Source organism: Pogoniulus pusillus, chromosome 24 (assembly GCF_015220805.1).
Source record: "Pogoniulus pusillus isolate bPogPus1 chromosome 24, bPogPus1.pri, whole genome shotgun sequence".
Lineage (NCBI taxonomy): Eukaryota > Metazoa > Chordata > Aves > Piciformes > Lybiidae > Pogoniulus > Pogoniulus pusillus.
Genome location: NC_087287.1, coordinates 9,994,094 through 10,011,264, shown reverse-complemented (window position 1 = coordinate 10,011,264; position 17,171 = coordinate 9,994,094). Strand labels below are relative to the sequence as shown.

Here is a 17,171-nt window from a genome sequence, read left to right as displayed (position 1 = left end):
TAACCCAAACCCCCTGCGGTCTGGCTGGCTAAGCAAGGAACTCCAAGGCTCAAGCCTTCCTCCCCAGCAGGCCCCTTCCATGCAGCACAGAGCTGGTGCCACCTGAGCCTGCCGGGTTTCAATGCTGCTTTTCAGCTGCGCCCCTGAAGGGAATCCCTGGTAACTGATTAGGTGAGAGCAGGGGCATCCGACAGCCAAGATCCCCTGCTGACAGGAGGCCCTTTGGACTTGTATTATCACAGGCTTCTGAAGGTAAGTTGATCTGGGTGCCTGGAGGTGACTGAAGCTGCTGATTTTGAAGACAGAAATGAAGAGTTTAAGGGAGGACAGCCCTACCGACATGGCTAATGTATCTTGGACCGTGGCCGGGGTAGCTCACCAGGCTGGTGCTGCGGTACAAAGATGGAGATAGTCAAAGCTCTCAGGTCATGTTTCTCTGCCATAGCACATAAAGTAGGGTCTGCATTCGAGGTCCTGCCTTGGGTTGGGCATGCAACACCCTCACCACCTTGATTCCTGTTGCTGGTGGGCCTGGGGCCACCAAGAGGTTGGTGTGCGCTAGGGTCTTTGTACAGCGTTGAGGCTGCAATCTTAATTAAGGTGTGTAGTACAACAGGGACCTTGGGGTGGGGGTGTGCAGAGCACCAGTGGGGTCCTCGGACTGGAGGGTAGGGGTGCAGGGGCCACTGGGAGGGGCAGTAGGGTGGGTCACAGGGACTCTGGGATCTCAGAGGCGGTGGAGTGGGGAGCACTGGTGGGGTCCTTGGGCTGCCGGGGTGGAGTTCAGGGGGTACTGGGTGTCCTGCGGTCAGCTGCGGGGTTCATGGGGTGCACAGGACCTCGCCTCGCCCCGGCTCTGGCCGGAGCGGTTAGTCCTCGCCGGGCTCCCTGCCCCTCCCGGCCCCGCGGCGCGATGCTCGGTGCCACCGGGCCGAGGCCGGGCGCGGTGACGTCAGGGGCGGGGCCGCCCGGCGCTGCGGTCCGCCCGGCGCTGAGGGGCGGCCTCGCTCCGCACCGCTCGGCGGCCGGCCCCGGGGCGGGGGCAGGCAGAGCCCGGCGCCGCGCCGAGCATGCGAGTGCCGTCGGGGCGGGCTGCAGCGGCCGCGGGGCGTCTGCGGAGGCAAGCCAGAGCCGGGGGCAGCTGCGGGCCGGGGCGGCGGAGCCATGTTGCTGGCCTCCGCCGTGGTGGTGTGGGAATGGCTGAACGAGCACGGGCGGTGGCGGCCCTACAGTCCGGCTGTCAGCCACCACATCGAGGCGGTGGCCCGCGCCGGACCGCGGGCGGGTGGCAGTGTGGTGCTGGGCCAGGCCGACAGCCGCCTGGCGCCCTACATCATCGATCTGCAGTCCATGCACCAGTTCCGCCAGGACACCGGTGAGTCTGCCCGGGGGACAGCCGCTGGACAGCCCGTCCCCGTCCCGGCGCGCCTTGCCCTGCCCAGCCCGGTCGTGCTGGGCCCTGCGCCGGGTTTCCCTGCCTGTGATTGCGCTGCTTTGCGCTGTTCTGTGTTGCCAGGACCCGCGCCTATTTGCGCGTTGCCCGCGCTGCGCGGGCTGGCTTTGCGGTGCTCGGCACCCGGACCCCACGGCCTGCTGCTCGTCGGCCTGGCGTTGGAGAGGGTTGCCTGCCCTCGAGTTGCTTTGCGCCTTGTCGTGCATTCTAGTGCTGCTCAGCGCCTCCTGAGCTCGCCCGGCTTCGAGCTCCTAGCTCCGCAGCTCGCAGCACCGCACTGTGCCGGCGGGTCCTGTCCAGAGCTGCCCTCTCCCGGTCCTTCGCTGCACGGGGTCACGGTGCCAGGCCCCGTACTGCCTTGCACGGTCAGGTGCTTTCCTGGCTGACACAACTGATCTGGGTCTCCTGTGCATGCGTGTCTCTCGTTGCAGTTCGCTGGTTAGTGTGGAGTTGCATCGTGCAGTGCCTTGCAGCCAGGTCTGGTATTGCACAGTGCTACCTGACCTGGAATTGCATTGCACCGTGTTGCACAATGCTGTGCTGCTGAGTCCCATGCTGCATTGCACTGCCTGATCTGGAGCTGGGTTATACTGCTTTGCTTTTCCCAGTCCCATATCGCACCGTGCTGCTTTGCCCTGTTTTACATCCCACTGCCCGCTCTGCTGTTGTGTTGCTGGCTGTACTGTACCGCACTGTACTGCTGGGCATTGCTCTGCATTATGCTCCCTGATCCTAGGTTGCATTGTCTGGTCCTATCCTGCATCTGGGTTTGCCTCGTGTCATCCTGCTCTGCCTGCCCTGCAATTGCACAGCTCTGCTTCTTGCTGCCCAGTCCTATGCTGCTGCCTAAGCCCATGCAGTCTGAGGTTGACTCTTGCCAGTTTGAGTTATGCCTCCTTGCCTGGTGCCTAGGTGCTTGCTGTATCCCGTGCTGCCCAGCCCTGCCCACGTGTTCCTGGCTTCTTTGGGGCACCACACTGCCCAGCCTCCTTGTGCTACACTGCACACTATGTTCTGTTCTTCTGCTAGCCCAGATTCCCTTTGTATGCGGCACCTGACTGCTGCAAACCCTTCCCAGGGCCCTGTTGAGCCATCATGAACCCCAAAGGCCTGGTACTGTATGGTGCTTGGGAGCCAAATTTCACTCTGAGTCACAGCAGCCTATGAGTGTGACCAAGGCTGGAGGCACCAGCAGGTGGGGTGATGCTCAGGGAAGGCACCTGCAGGTGGGGGAGTCCTCAGAGTGGTGGCTTGGATAGGTAAAGGAGAGATGTGTGTGGGTAGGGAGGCAACAAGCAGACCTGGGGGAGGCCCAAAGCAGTGAGGACGTGGAGGGATTGTCAGTGTGGTGGGACACGTGTGGCCCTGGGAGTACCTTGAATATGGGACACAGGCACCCATGGGGAAGAGGAACAGGGAACTTGTGCCTTCCCTAACACCCCCATGAAGGTGTTCGGTGCAGTGAGACGCCGGACACTCCTCTTTGTCCTTCCCCTAGCAGCCCTAGGGGCTGGCAGTGACCCTCTCCTGCACAGGGATGTGGGGGCCAAGGGACCTCTGCGGCGAGGCTGGGGGCCAGCCTCTGAGGGCTATTGTCCGCAAGAGAGGAGGCCTGAATAGGGGATTGTTCTGTCTGTCCCTGGGTTGCTGGGGATGTTGGTATTTTGGGTCATTAAAAGCTCTGATTTGGGGGGGTCGCGACCCTGGCAGGCCCTGAATAGCTATTGTCCCTTTTCTTCCCCTGCTGAATGGGAGGCCGGCTGGCTGTGCCGGGCTGGGGGGATGCACGGCATTCCCACACCGCTGCTCGGGGACTGCCAGATGCCGCATGCCGCCGCCGCTGCCTTCCGCGCCTTGCACCGGATTAGGATAAATCACCGCCCTGCTCCCCTCCGGCCCCACTTCGTGTTGCCAGTGCCAATGGCTTTTCTCCCTTGGGTGCCCCCTGGCTTGCCTGGGAGTGGAGCTCCACCTCATTATCCTCAGCAGGGTACTCGATGTGCCCCTGCCATTAGTGCTAATAAACAGCTCTTGCTTTTTAGCCCACTTTCATGGGAAGTGGTCCTGTGTAGGGACTAACAGTGGTGGCTGTTCACAGCAGAGAGATGGGGCTGAAAAGGGACTCTTGCAGGCTTTACCAGACGTGGTGAAAAGCCAAAGAAGCAGGCTTCTTATTTCATCTCTTTGGGTTTTGCCGTTCTTGCTGCTGGCATAGGCTTTTGTAAGAAGAGCATGGGCTCAGTGACGCTTGTGAGCTCATCTCACCTGTCAGCCAAACAACTCTAGGTGCTAGCATCATGTTTAGGATGGGACCCCAGGGCTGAGCCCAGCCATACTTAGTCCTGAAGGAGAAAGCTTTTGCTTTCATTGTAAGAGCTTCCACACTTTGTGTCTGTGTTTTGAATGTGTCCCAGTTGACCGTGAGTGGTGGGAAAGGAACTGTTTAGCCAAAATAAGGATGCAAACTACAAAGCCTTCATGCTTTGTGCTCCCATCCTACTCTTAATGCTCTCTGACAGGGAGCAGGAGCTGGACATGGGGCCCCACTTGAAGTCCTTTGCTTAGCCTTGCAGGGATTTTCCTTGTGGTGTAGGCTTTTTTTTCATCCTGGGCCAGTTTGGCAGCCACAGACAGTGGGGCTGGCACAAGATTTGCACCTTTGCATATGTGGGTGCCTGCATGTGTCACCACCTTAGGGCTCAGAGCTGCCCCTTAAATATTTTATTTCTTCATCGTGGTCTGGAGTTGAGAGGGAGGCAGGGCTGTGGCAGTCACTGCAGGACTCTAGGGTTTATGTGCTTGGTTTTATCAGGCTCCTATGGGAGGTCCCTGGGAGCATGCTGAAGCAGCTAACTTTGTGGTTCTGTGTTTTGCCATCAGTGCTGAGTGACTACACACTGGGACTGGGAGGGCAGCCACCTCCATTGATTGATGGGGACGAAATCTGCCGTGCCCTCACGCTGGAGGTGTCCTCCAGTGCCAGGCACATAAGGCCCGATGCCTTTCTGGCCTCTTAGCTGCAGCAGCAGCAGGGTGGCTTGCAGCAGCGGCCTGGGGAAGCCAAAGCATTCTACTCTCCTGGCAGAGTGAGGAGCACAGTTGAGCTGAAAAGCCATCCTGTTCCTGTGCCAAATGACTCCAGTGGGGCAGGTTTGGGACAGTTTCAATGCCTGCTTGCAAGTGGATCAGGTGGATGCCAGCAGCAGGGTCTGATGTCATCTCTCACCCTTCCTCAGGCACCATCCGCCCTGTCCGGCGCAGCTACTATGACCCATCATCAGCACCAGGCAAGGGAGTTGTATGGGAGTGGGAGAACGACAGCGGCTCATGGACACCCTATGACATGGATGTGGGCATCACCATCCAGCGTGCCTATGAGAAGCAGCACCCCTGGGTGGACCTGAGCGCCATTGGCTTCTGCTACGTCATCGACTTTGCCACCATGGGCCAGATCAACCGTCAGACTCAGCGCAAGCGTCGCATCCGCCGCCGCCTTGACATGGTCTACCCGCTGGTCTCGGGCACCCTGCCCAAGTCACAGTCCTGGCCGGCCAGCCCCGGGGCAGCAGCAGCTCCCCCAGTCCCTGCCTGCGCCTGTCCCCAGTGTCTCCTGGTCATGAGCGTCAAAGCCACTGTGTCAGCTGCTGGCCCCGGCACTGCCACCCTACAGCCCCGTAAAGCCCCGCCTGTGCCACCCACCGCCCCTAAAGCTCCAGCCACAGCCCCAGGCACCAAGGCACCTGACGGTACAGCCACAGTGCGTGGCTCGCTGAAGCCGCTGGCAGCGCAGGGAGGTCGGCGGCAGGCAGCCAGCACGCCTGCACTCAGCTTGGCCGGCTCCACCGCCAGCCCCTCTGGCGCGGGCAATGGCAAAGCTGCCCGTCCTGGCCTCGGCACCCTCAACCGCAGCCACCTCCAGCGCCTGGCTATTGCCCAGTCCCGGGTGCTTATTGCTTCTGGGTGAGTCCTGCCACGTGTGAGCAAGAGGATGGTTGTGGGGAGGACAGGGACAGTGTGATTTTGTTTCCTGTTTGCCAGGGTGCAGAGGGGACACCGTCCCGTGGAGCTCCCTACTGCAGAGGTGTTATCACCCCAGAGTCTGGTGGGAGATGGACTTTGGTGGTCCTTCTGCAGCCGGAGGGCTCTGCTGGGCCCCTTCCTCACGGATGCTTGGGGAATGGAGCAGGGATGGTGTGGCTCCTGCATCTCAATGAGGAGACTCAGGCTGCCCTTTCTCTCGGTGGCAGGGGCTGGGTGGGGGAACTGCGAAAGGCCCAAAGAAAAGCCATTCAAGCCCCATGAGAAGAGGTCCCCCCAGACCTCCGCACTCTGAAGATACTTTTTTTTTCCAAAGGGGTGGGCATTTAATGAGTCTGTTTCTCCCCTTTGTCTGGCTCTGCCGTCAACCTTCTGTCGCAGCTTGGCCTCTTTCCTCTCCCTCTCCATCCTCCCCCTTCCCTCCGCTCCTGACCAGCAGGAAAACTTTCCCATGGAAGAGAGCCCCAAGGGGAGGAGGGGGAGAGAGCTGTGGCAGCGGCGTGGCCATAGGAGAAAAAGGGGAAAAAAACCACAACAGACCGTCCCAGGGAGCGGTGACAAAAAGGGGCTGTGAATGGAGATGCAGGCGGGGTTCTAAAGAGCGAGAGAAAAGGCGGTGGCGGAGCAGGGGGGAGGCACGTCGCCCTGTCGGTGGATTCTCTATTTCCAGCCAGGGCCTGTGCAGTTGCTCAGGCAACTATTGTCTGGCCCTCGCTGGCCCCTAGGGGCTGTGGGGACCTGGGTGCCTGCCGCTGGCCCTGACGTAGTCTCTGCTGGCTCCTCACAGGGTCCCCACTGTCCCCGTGAAGAACCTCAATGGCTCCAGCCCTGTGAACCCAGCACTGGCAGGTGAGGATGAGGCTGCAGCAGGGCAGCCGGTGCTCCTGCGTATTGCCTTTCCTGGGGGGCAGGTCAGCCCCAGAGGGCTGGTTTTTGGGAAAGCAGCTGTTGTTTGGAGTCACGCTGGTTCCTCAGTGCACTTTCCAACCCCTTTACCCAGGGATCACAGGGATCCTAATGAGCGCGGCTGGGCTGCCTGTCTGCCTGACACGGCCCCCCAAGCTGGTACTGCACCCCCCGCCCGTCAGCAAAAGCGAGATCCAGTCCATCCCTGGCATCTCCCACACCTGCCGCAAGACCACAAAGAAGCAGGCCAAGAAGGGTGAGAGGCACTTTGCTAGTTGACCAGTGCCACCATCCCTACCTGGTCCTCTGTCCCCCCATCCCCTCCTGCAGCTGCTGCCAGCAGCGGCTCTGCCCCAGTGCTGCCCTCCAGCCCCTCTGACTCTTGGCATCCTGCAGGTAAAACCCCAGAGGAGGTACTGAAAAAATACCTGCAGAAGGTGCGGCATCCGCTGGATGAGGTGCGATAAGTGGGGGTCGTGCAGGGGTGTCCCCGGAATGCTTTGCTCTGGCAGGAGTGGCTGGGGACATGAGTGATACCCCTTGTGCTGCGCAGGGCTCTCCTGCAGCCTTTCATGTCTCTGCCCTGTGCCTGTCCCCCCTTGGCTGTGTGTTGCGTGCATGCATTGACTGGCCCTTACAGTGGCCCAGGGTGGTGGCACAGCACCAGGGGTGGGTGCTGGTTCCTGGGCAAGAGCAGGGCAGCTCATCAGCTCTGTGTCCTTAGCAAGGCTCTGACTGCATCCATCCGGCTGAACCCTCTCCTGCTCTCTTGTGTAGGACTGCACCATCTGCATGGAGCGCCTCTCGGCACCCTCTGGCTACAAGGGACCCCAGCCGGCTGTCAAGCCTGACCTGGTGGGGAAGCTGGTGAAATGTGGACACGTCTTCCACCTCCACTGCTTGGTGGCCATGTACAACAACGGCAACAAGGTGCAAGGCTGTAGCCCTGGGGGATGCCTGAGGCCCCAGCTCAGGGACCTGTGCTGAGCTCTACCTGCCCTTAGTGGTACAGTGCTTGAGTCCTGCTGCCCCAGAGGACTCTGACCTCCTGGCTCTGACAAAGAGGTTTAATTTGTATCAGCAGCAAGCACTTGGGACCACAAAATCAGAAACCAGGGTTGTGTGGGTATATTTTACCTCTGCTATGACCAGTTTTACACCCTTGAATTCCTTCTCAGATTTAGTGGCAGTGAGCTTTGATCCCTTGTATGTTTGGGCAGAGCCTCACAGCTGGTGCTGGGCAGTGCTGTAGGTGGCCTTTCCTGAGCCTCCTGTGAATGGCCTTCACAGTCTGCTTTCACAGAAAAATGCATTTCATGTTGTTTGGGGCGGGGTTTGATGCTCATTTTCTTCCCCTCTGAAAACAAACAAACAAACAAACCACCACCAAATCCTTGAACAGAGGTAGAGAAAGTAGTAAGGACTACAGAACCATAGAAAGGGCCATAGCGATCTGTTGGAGGGTAGGAGAGCCCTGCAGAGGGACCTTGCCAGGCTGGATGGGTGGGCAGAGGCCAGTGGGATGAGATTGAACAAGGCCAAGTGCAGGGTTCTACACTTTGGCCACAACAACCCCAAGCCACTCTACAGGCTGGGGACAGAGTGGCTGAGAGCAGCCAGGCAGAGAGGGACCTGGGAGTGCTGGTAGATAGTAGCTGAAGATGAGGCAGCAGTGTGCCCAGGTGGGCAGCAGAGCCAAGGGCATCCTGGGCTGGCTCAGGAGCAGTGTGGCCAGCAGGACAAGGGAGTTTTTTCTACCCCTATGCTCAGCACTGCTCAGGCCACCCCTTGAGTGCTGTGTCCAGTTCTGGGCTCCTCAGTTCTACAGACATGTTGAGATACTGAACATGTCCAGAAGAGGGCGACAAAGCTGGTGAGGGGCCTGGAGCACAGCCCTGTGAGGAGAGGCTGAGGGAGCTGGGGGTGTGCAGCCTGGAGAAGAGGAGGCTCAGTGGGGACCTCATTGCTGTCGACAACTACCTGAAGGGAGGCTGTAGCCAGGTAGGGGTTGGTCTCTTCTCCCAGGCAAGCAGCAACAGAACAAGGGGACACAGTCTCAAGTTGTGCTGGAGGAGGCATAGGCTGGATGTTAGGAGGAAGTTGTTGGCAGAAAGTGATTTGCATTGGAATGGGCTGCCCAGGGAGGTGGTGGAGTTGCTGTCCCTGGAGATGTTCAAGAAAAGACTGGATGAGGCACTTAGTGCCATGGTCTAGTTGACTGGACAGGACTGGGTGCTAGGTTGGACTGGATGAGCTTGGAGGCATCTTCCAACCTGGTTGATTCTATGACTATAAAACTGAGGAGGAGAAGTGCAGACCTTGGATTTTTGGTAAAAGTTGTGTCACTGTAGCAAATTCTCCCAGCTCCTCCCCACTGCTTCCTGAGTGGTTTTGAAACTGCTGTCTTTGTGATGACAACAGTGTTCAGTGCTGCTCAGGGCTGAGGCACCCAGGCTGGTGTGGTCCTGAATACTGATTTCATTTCTCTTTCCCTGCTCTCAGGATGGAAGCCTGCAGTGTCCTACCTGCAAAACCATCTATGGGGTGAAGACAGGAACACAGCCCCCGGGGAAGATGGAGTATCACATCATCCCTCACGCGCTGCCTGGCCATTCAGAGTGCAAAACCATCCGCATCATCTACAACATCCCCCCAGGGGTGCAGGTGCGGCCCAGCCCTCTGCTGGGGGTGGGTATACAGGTGGTCGCCCCCTGTGTGGGCTGGCAGCCCTTGTCACTGCTGCATCATCCACTGGGTCGTGCTGCAGCTCATGCCTTGAGTCAGGGTTCTGGGTTCAATGATGTCTCTGGATCTGCATGTCTGCAAAGATGTGTGAAGTCTGGAGTAACTCTGTGTGAAAGTGTTGGCCCTGTCTGCTTGGTGGCAGGGGGAATGATGGCATTTGGGGTCATCACTGGAATGGGTTGCCCAGGAAGGTTGTGGATGCTCCCTCCGTGAAGGTATTCAAAGCTAGGTTAGATGAAGCCTTGAGCATCCTGTTCTGGTGGGAGATTGTCCCTACCTGTGGCATGGGGTTGGAACTGGATGAGCTTTGAGGTCCCTTCCAACCTAAACTATTCTGTGATTCTGTGATCACGCTGGAGTTTGGCCCCCTCCAGTGGTGAGTAGCTCTGTGGCTGCTGAGGGTGGGGGATGCCCAGGGCATCCTTCTGAGTTCCAAAAGAGTTTTGTCCCATTCCACATACTGCAGGGACCGGAACATCCAAACCCTGGGAAGAGCTTCACTGCCCGCGGCTTTCCCCGGCACTGCTACCTGCCAGACAGTGAGAAGGGCAGAAAGGTGAGGACTTTGCCTGAGTGGCTTCAGCCGGCCAGGACATGCTCAGGGGTGTATCGAGGGGCAGAGGGAGTGAGCAGCTATTTGGAGCATGGCATAAAGCAGACTGGGGCTTGTGCATGCAAATCTGGGTGGAGGTTTTCCCCCTCCCAGAGGGAACCCAGTGGCATTTCTGTGTGCTGGGGGAGCTCTGCAGCCTGGTCCTGATTTGGTTGGAGTAGGATCCCCTAGCTGGGATCTTAACCTGCCTAGAAGGGCTTTGCTGTGGGTTGTCCATGTCGCTGGGTCGTGCCAGGATGATCTGGCGTGTCCTCTCTGGGAGTGAGTGCTTCCACACTCCTCAGTTGCTTTGCTGCCTGCCCCACCTCTGCCTTCCACAGGTACTGAAGTTGCTGCTGGTAGCCTGGGACCGCCGCTTGATCTTTGCCATTGGGACCTCCAGCACCACAGGCGAGTCAGACACAGTCATCTGGAACGAGATCCACCACAAGACAGAGTTTGGATCCAACCTCACCGGCCATGGCTACCCTGACATCAACTACCTGGACAATGTCCTTGCTGAGCTTGCAGCCCAGGGCATCACAGAGGAGAGCCTGGCACAGGAGAAGGACTGAGATGGCAGCAGGGAGGCAAGGGAAGGGGTGCCTGTGCCCTTCTTTTGCTGTCCCCACCTCTCAAGGATAAAGCTGCTGGAGAAACTCACCTGCAGGCTTTGCAGAGGGCACCTAGAGGCCCCCAGTCCTGGTGGCACCTGCCCAGGGGGAGTATCTCCAGGCTGGCCAGGAATGTAGGAGAAGGTCCGTTAGGTTGTCCCCTTCACTCTTGCAGGGAGGGAGCCACAGTGTTCTATGCTGGCCTGGCTGTACCCTCTTCCTAGTGTCCTGTCCCCACTGCCACCATGATGAGGGCTTGAGGGGTGCCAGAATGCCCTCCTTGTGCGTGGGATGATGCCAGTCTGGCTTCATGCCCCTGACATCCACCTGGCCATGGGACCTGGCCTAGGGTGGGAGTGGAGTCTGTGGGAGTCCCCCTTCCTCTGCATTGTCCCTCCACTGTCTACTCGTTCATTAGTCCTGTCTGGTACCTCCTCATGGGTCTCCTGTGTCTATGGAGGGTGGAGGGCCCACATCTGCCTCAGCTGGGCCCTCCAGCCCCATGCCCTCATCTCTTCTTGGCTGTGTCTGAGCTGTGCCCTGCAGGGTCCCCTTGCCTGGGCTGCAGCCCCAGGCTGTCCTGGGGAGGGGCTGATGGGTGGCAGGAAGCAGGGGCGGGGGCAGATGTTTCCTGGCTTGTTTCCCATCTTCCTGTAGTGGGTTCCTTGAACTTGTTATGGGGGTTCCCCCGTGTGACTCTTTATATACCTCATCTTTTGGGGTTGTGTTGTATCTATGTGTATATAGGTGCTGGTGTCTGGGGAGGTGTTTGGGATGCTGGGAGAGCGTCGTGCTGCGGCCAGGCTGGAGGCTGAGCCCCGTGGCACTCGGTGGAGAGCTGGGGGGAGCACCACTCCCCTACTGTAGGGAACCCTCACCCTGAAAAGGGGTCAGTGCCCCACAGTGGGGCTGTCGCCAGTGGGTCCCTGTGGGGCCAGATGCAAGTGTGTCCTCCCTTCCCACTGGGTCTTAGCACTATCCCCAGAGGTTCCTGGGGAGGCCTTGAGGGGTGGCGCTGAGGTGGCTGGCTAGAAGTGGGCTGGCACAGTGGTTTTGTGCTGGGGCCAGGGTGGTTGATGTGGGGAGGGGAACATGGGTGACAGAGGGATGGGTGTTGCATGACGTCTTGGAGCCTTTGTTAGCCCCTGGGGACTTTGTAGGGCCTCTCAGAGCCTCTTACGATGGAGGTCCGCATGGCTTTGGTGACTACCCTTAAAGGTACTCTTCTGATTGGTGGGGGCTGGTTGTGCTCATGTCCCTAATCTCACGGGAGCCCCAGGGTTGGAGCGTGAAGGGGGGAGTGCTGCCCAGGCTGCCCCCAGCCCTGCACCATTGCTCCCAGGGCAGCTTGGGGTCTCCTAGCCTGTTTTGTTGCATTCCCCTCCTGGTATTCCTTGGGGGGAGGGGACAGGTTGTCACCTTGCCCTGTGTCCCAGGGGCTGGCAGTGCAGGATGGTGGGGGGCCATCCTGCTATGCATCGTTCTGTTGTCCTTGATGTGTTTTCTTCTCCCTGGCCTGGGAAATGTGTGTCAGCTCCAGCCAGCCTCTGCAGAGGGGAGAGGGGATCAATAAAGTGGATGGCAGGGAACCTTTGCTGTCCCTGCACGGCCTGGCCTCTCTGTTGTCTTCTGTCCGTCGTCTGTGTGAGCAGGTGAGTGAGGTGGCACAGTGGGGAGGGCGAGGCCCCGCTCATCCCCCTGATTGCCCCTTTCTACTGCTCTGTTTCCAGCTGACCTTAGCAGGGGATGTTCTTTTCTACCTCAGGGAGAAAGCCTCTTTTCCCAGAGGCCCCTCTTTTTGGGTGACTGCAGCTTGAGGAACTGCAGCAGTGTGATTTCTCCTCCCCACACCAAGCCCTGGGTTTCCCCCACTGCAGAAAAAACAACCCTGCTGGAGCTATGCAAAACCCTTCCATAATCTGGGGGAGGAAGGGGGCATCCCCCCACCCTCCCTGGGTACCAGCAAGACTTCTCTTGACACGACACAATCTTTTCACAGTATTTTGCTTCTTTTTTAATGCCATCTTGCACACACAGTTAGCAGCTGGCTGAAATAAAAGTGATCTGTGCTTCTGTATCCTGATAGATACACACAGGGAAGGGTTGACTGCCAGGCGTAGTGAGCAGAAACTGGTGGCTGACCTTGCACGCCTTTCTGTGGGGCCCAATCTCAGTGGAGATGTAGCCATGGAGGTGCAGGAGCTGGCAGAGGGATAATCATAGTGGGCACTGATGACAAATTGGCCCTGGGAGCTGGCCTTCAAGATCAGCTGGAGAGGAACGTCTGAAGGTTCATGGAGCCTCCCAGATGGCTGAGGCTGGAGCTTGGGGGTCTGGTGGAGGGTAAAAGCATTGTCATTTCCTGTAGGATGTCAGCCTGGGTTTTCTGTGGGCAGCTTCATGAAGTGAAGGACAGGGGGCTGGTGGCACTGTGCAGCTTTACCTGTGGGAAGGAGGGCGGGCAGTGGGCTTTGCTGGGTTTCAGGCACAAAGCCTTGCCTGGCAAGTGGTGAGGGACAGATGCTTATGCCAGCAGGCCCTCTGTTTCTTGCTGGTAGCCCTGTCCCACACTTGGCACATTGTTGGCTTCAGGGCAGGCAGCTGCTGGTCCATGCCTTTCATCCATCATGCGGTACCCCCTTGCCTTATACCTCCGGCGGCTGTAGCAGACAGTCGCCAGGATGGTGGCCAGCCCTGCCAGGACTGCTGCAGTGACACCAGCCACCTCGCCCCCTGTCAGCCCCCGGCTCCTCATCATCTCTGCCGTGTGTTGGATCTCTTCTGGCTGGGCAAGGCGCCACATGTGGCTCTGCTCATCCCTGACCCAGGCACTGTCCCCATCCCCACTGCTTACCAACACGGTGTCAATGGCTGGCAGGTTGGTGGGGGGTCGAGTGAAGGGTGGCAGGCGGGCAGGTGGCAGTGACCCCTGTGTGAAGATGCCAGCCTGGACACAGTACTCCACCTGACAACTGTCGCTGATGAGTGCCAAGTGTTGACTGAAGCCTGGGGGGCAGCTCTTGGTATGGGGGGCCTCAGTGGTGCCCTGATTCTTCTCCACCAAGGGGTTCCCTGCCTGGCAGCTGAAGAAGCCCCCAAAGGGCACTGCATACGGTCCACCCGCTTCGTAATCCTGGCTCACACACACCTTGAGCTCGTCAAAGAGCTTCAGCGGGAAGTACGTCGAGGGGCAAGACTGGGCACCTGTGATGTAGTTGGCACTGCGAGTGCTGAACAGACCCCCAAAAAGGTACCCAGGCCTTGGGGCCACTGACCTGCTTGTGGCGCACCAGTAGGCGCTGAATTGCACTCGGGAGAGCTGGAAGATGTCCTGGCACTTGCGGTGGCAGAAGATGCCCAGGATGCATTTGTTGTGGCAGTCCAGATGGCTGTGACCTTCCTCCCGCTCCTGCACACCCAGCAGTACCGGAGTGTAGTTAGTGGGGCAGGAAAAGGCCCCAGTGAGGGGGTTCCTCTGCTCCAACTCCCGGCACAGTGTGTTGGTGTCAGGGCCAGCCAGCCCCACACACTGCTGAAAAACTCCCCCAAAGGTGAAGTTGGTCATGGAACCCTTGCAGGAGCCATCGTCGGCGTTGGCATGGAAGTTGAAGTTGGGCGAGGTGGCGTCGGTGCAGCCTGGGTAGGTGTTGAAGGTGTAGTAGCGGCGCACGGCCATCTCCACCCGTCTGGCCAGCTTCTTCACGGTGGGGGTGGGCAGCTCTGGCAGAGTGCTGGGGTTGATGAAGAAGTACAAGGGCAGCCCTGAGCGGTCAAGAGCCACAAGCTGGTTTCTGATCCCCTCCTGCCAAGTCTTGAGGGTGATGCCCGGGTAAAAGGGGGAGCCGCCGATGCTCTGCACCCTGGAGTTGGTGCGGTTCTCCAGATACTGCTTGGTGAGTCCAGAGCCAACGTCCAGGGACTCTCCAACTTTCACACCGATGATGCTGTGGAAGGCCACGCTGGCTGAGGCGGTGACAGCACTCCGCATGGCCAAGCTGTCCTTCAGGAAGGTCGCCTTGATCTGATCCTCCTGCACCAAGCTGGCTCCAGCATCCACAGAGGTGACGGTGTGGGTTCCATAGTTGAGCACCAGCATCTCAGCCAGGAAATCGGCCATCCGCGTCTGGTTGTTCTCCAGGTGGCTGGCGATGGTCAGCAGCTGCTTCTTGAAGCCTTTGTCCAGGGCTGCCCCTGGGTCAATCTTGGCAGTGTAGACCAGGTTCCTGACTTGCACTCGGGTGGTGACAGCGTGGTCCTTCACTTGGTGGGTCTTGGTCCGCTGGAAGCCGTAGGAGAACTTGCCATTGATGAAGGAGAAGAGAGACAGCTCCAGGTTGATGGAGGCAGAGGTGATGCTTTGATAATCTTTCCAGGACTCGATGAGCTCAGAGTTGGTGTCCAGGTTGCTCTGCTTGCGGGGGATAGTGAAGATCTCATCTGGGATGATGTAAGATCCATCTTCTGTGGTCTTGCACAGTGAGTAGCTTAGGCTGATGACTCTGCCCATATCCAAATTCCTGAGGTTATCCCAGCCCCCACCTGGCAGGACTTCCAGACTCGGGAGATTCAGGGCTTTCTTGCAGTCTGGAAACCCTGCCAAGGACAGCTCCTGGGAATGCTCAGCCCCCCTCGCCTGAGCCATCAACACCCATGTGAACAGGACTCCCCGCAGCACCCAGCCCATGGCTGAATTGGCCCAGGTCAGCAGACGTCTGAGTGTTGAGGCAGGAGCTGGGGAAATGAACTGGCTGAGGGGTGCAGCTGCTGGGTGTGGTTCCTCCTTTTGGGGGTTGAATTAACAAAAGGGAAAGGAGAAGTGAGAACTGATGAATGTGGGAAATGAGCGAGCGGAGCTGAGACAAGCAGGTGGGGCACAGAAAGCAGAGGTGTCTGGAGCTCAGTGCTGCCTTCTTGCAAAAACCCCCTATCCTCATGGAAGCTGCTCTTCCAGTGGTGGGGCAGGGAGAAGTCTCTCCTTCAGCTCCTCCCTTAGCCCAGTGAGTTTCACTGTGCCAATCTCCCTTGACTTCCCCTGAGATGAGTCTCTCCTGCTCCTGGGTGGCGCTGCCTCCTTTGTGCCACACAAAGGACCTGTCCCCAGCCGCACAGCCTTGGCGTCTCACATGATGGGGTGAGATCTGGCCTTGGTCTCATGACTTTTGCTGCTGACTCCAAGGCAGATACATGGAGAGGAAGCAGGGAACTGGTGCAGTGTGGTTGTGGTGTGGGGGACAGTGCAATGCTTATCTCCCTTCTCGCTTGGGGAAAAGGCCAGAGCAGGCACTGGTGTGGTTGGAGGTCCTCCTCAATGTGGGCTGTCCCATGGCACAGGTATCCTGGTTAGTCCATGCCAACACCTACGTTAGGACCCTCCACAGCCTTCTCTACCCTATCCCTGCCCTTCTCCCAGTGCCCACAGTACCACCAGCTGAGAAAAACAGCTCTTGTCCAGGACTTCTCAGGCATAGGAAGCTGGTACCAATGGTACTGAACTGGTTGTGCCCAGGAATGCTGGCTCGTGGTCATGTCCTAATTTGAGTGGCACAGGGCAGGTGCTGCTTGTTTTAGGGAATAAACAGTTAAAGTTGCCTCTGATGTGAAGTCTGTGACTTTCCATACGGATAGACTCACTTCCCCTATTTTTGCTGGTTAGTTCCTCTTACCAGGATAGTTCTGGCATGGACTAGGCTGAAGTGAGAGCTGTGATGGAGGTGGGGAGGATGAACCACAGATACGTGTGCGCTTACGTTGAGGTAACACCAGGAGGTGGGGGAGAGGACAACAAGAGGGATGGCCTTGCTGCTGGCCCCCGTGTGAGGCTTGGACCCTGAAATAGCTGGAAAACTCCAGGATGGGGAGTCCTTTCCTGGAGGCTTCTACATCAACCATCTGTATTTCAGAATGGGCTGTGACATTGCCTGTCCTAAAATTCAGCCACGTGTTTCCCTGCCACCCAGCTTTAAAGCTCAAGTGGTGGCTCCTAGTGGAGAGCCATGGGTGGTGATAGTTACAGCCTCTGGGGTTGGAAGGGGGAGAGAACACCCCTGGGGCAGAAAGGAGCTGCCTTGTCTCCCCACCATGCAGGAGTAGCTCTCAAACAGAAGCCAGGCTGGGGTGAGGAGAGGGGCATGCTGCTCATGGCAAGCCACTGTGCTGATGCAGCCTAGATTGGCAGAGCCTGGGATGGATGGAGGCAATGAAAAACATTCTTGGTGCCACTTCTGGGTTGCTGGGTGCCAGGTCTGACTTTTGGACCTACTGCTGGCTCTTGGTCAGGAGCCTTGGCCATTTAGGTCCTCAAGGACATGGTGCCCTGGCACACTAGTCTCATGCAATCATCATCATCATCATCATCATCATGATGCCAGGATTTCCAGGAGGCTGCCATTTCCTACAGTGGTGCATCACACATAGCCCAGTCCTGCTACTCATTCCCAGCACTGGGAAGTCAACAATAAATTAGGCTGAGAAAACAATAGAGTTTGGTGCTCTGGCTGTAAAAAAGTGAGTGTCCTAAGATCAATGTCCAAGGACTACTAATAAACACATCAGCTTGCAGCAAAGTTCCTGGTGTGAGGAATTAAAAGGTTGCTATTCAGCAAAGATAAAACCCACAGCTTGTAGCCACTGAGTAGTAGGAACCTGAATGTTTGTGAGGAGTACCTGAGACTGAGGTGAAACTGGAGAAGTTTGAGTGCATCCTGCAGCAAGCAAGGCTTGTCAGCCGGTGGTTGGTTGCTGGCTTGGATTGTTGCTCAGCACCAAAGCATGGAAATTGCTTTGGGCTGATTTAAAACTGTGTATATAGCATGCCAATAAACAA

General features: G+C 58.0%; 2 protein-coding genes across 2 annotated transcripts; one reads left to right on the top strand and one right to left on the bottom strand.

Moving 5' to 3' along the window:
* The first annotated feature begins 1,039 nt into the window (after nucleotides 1-1,039).
* DTX4 (deltex E3 ubiquitin ligase 4) lies at nucleotides 1,040-11,968 on the top strand. Its single transcript, XM_064163460.1, has 9 exons — nucleotides 1,040-1,375; nucleotides 4,690-5,413; nucleotides 6,279-6,340; nucleotides 6,492-6,653; nucleotides 6,794-6,855; nucleotides 7,175-7,327; nucleotides 8,900-9,061; nucleotides 9,609-9,698; nucleotides 10,076-11,968. Exons 1-9 carry the CDS (start codon nucleotides 1,165-1,167, stop codon nucleotides 10,307-10,309), a joined length of 1,860 nt encoding a protein of 619 aa, XP_064019530.1. The 5' UTR covers nucleotides 1,040-1,164; the 3' UTR covers nucleotides 10,310-11,968.
* Nucleotides 11,969-12,338: 370 nt separating this feature from the next.
* Nucleotides 12,339-15,084, bottom strand: MPEG1 (macrophage expressed 1). Its single transcript, XM_064163459.1, has one exon. It carries the CDS (start codon nucleotides 15,030-15,032, stop codon nucleotides 12,873-12,875), a length of 2,160 nt encoding a protein of 719 aa, XP_064019529.1. The 5' UTR covers nucleotides 15,033-15,084; the 3' UTR covers nucleotides 12,339-12,872.
* Nucleotides 15,085-17,171: the final 2,087 nt, after the last annotated feature.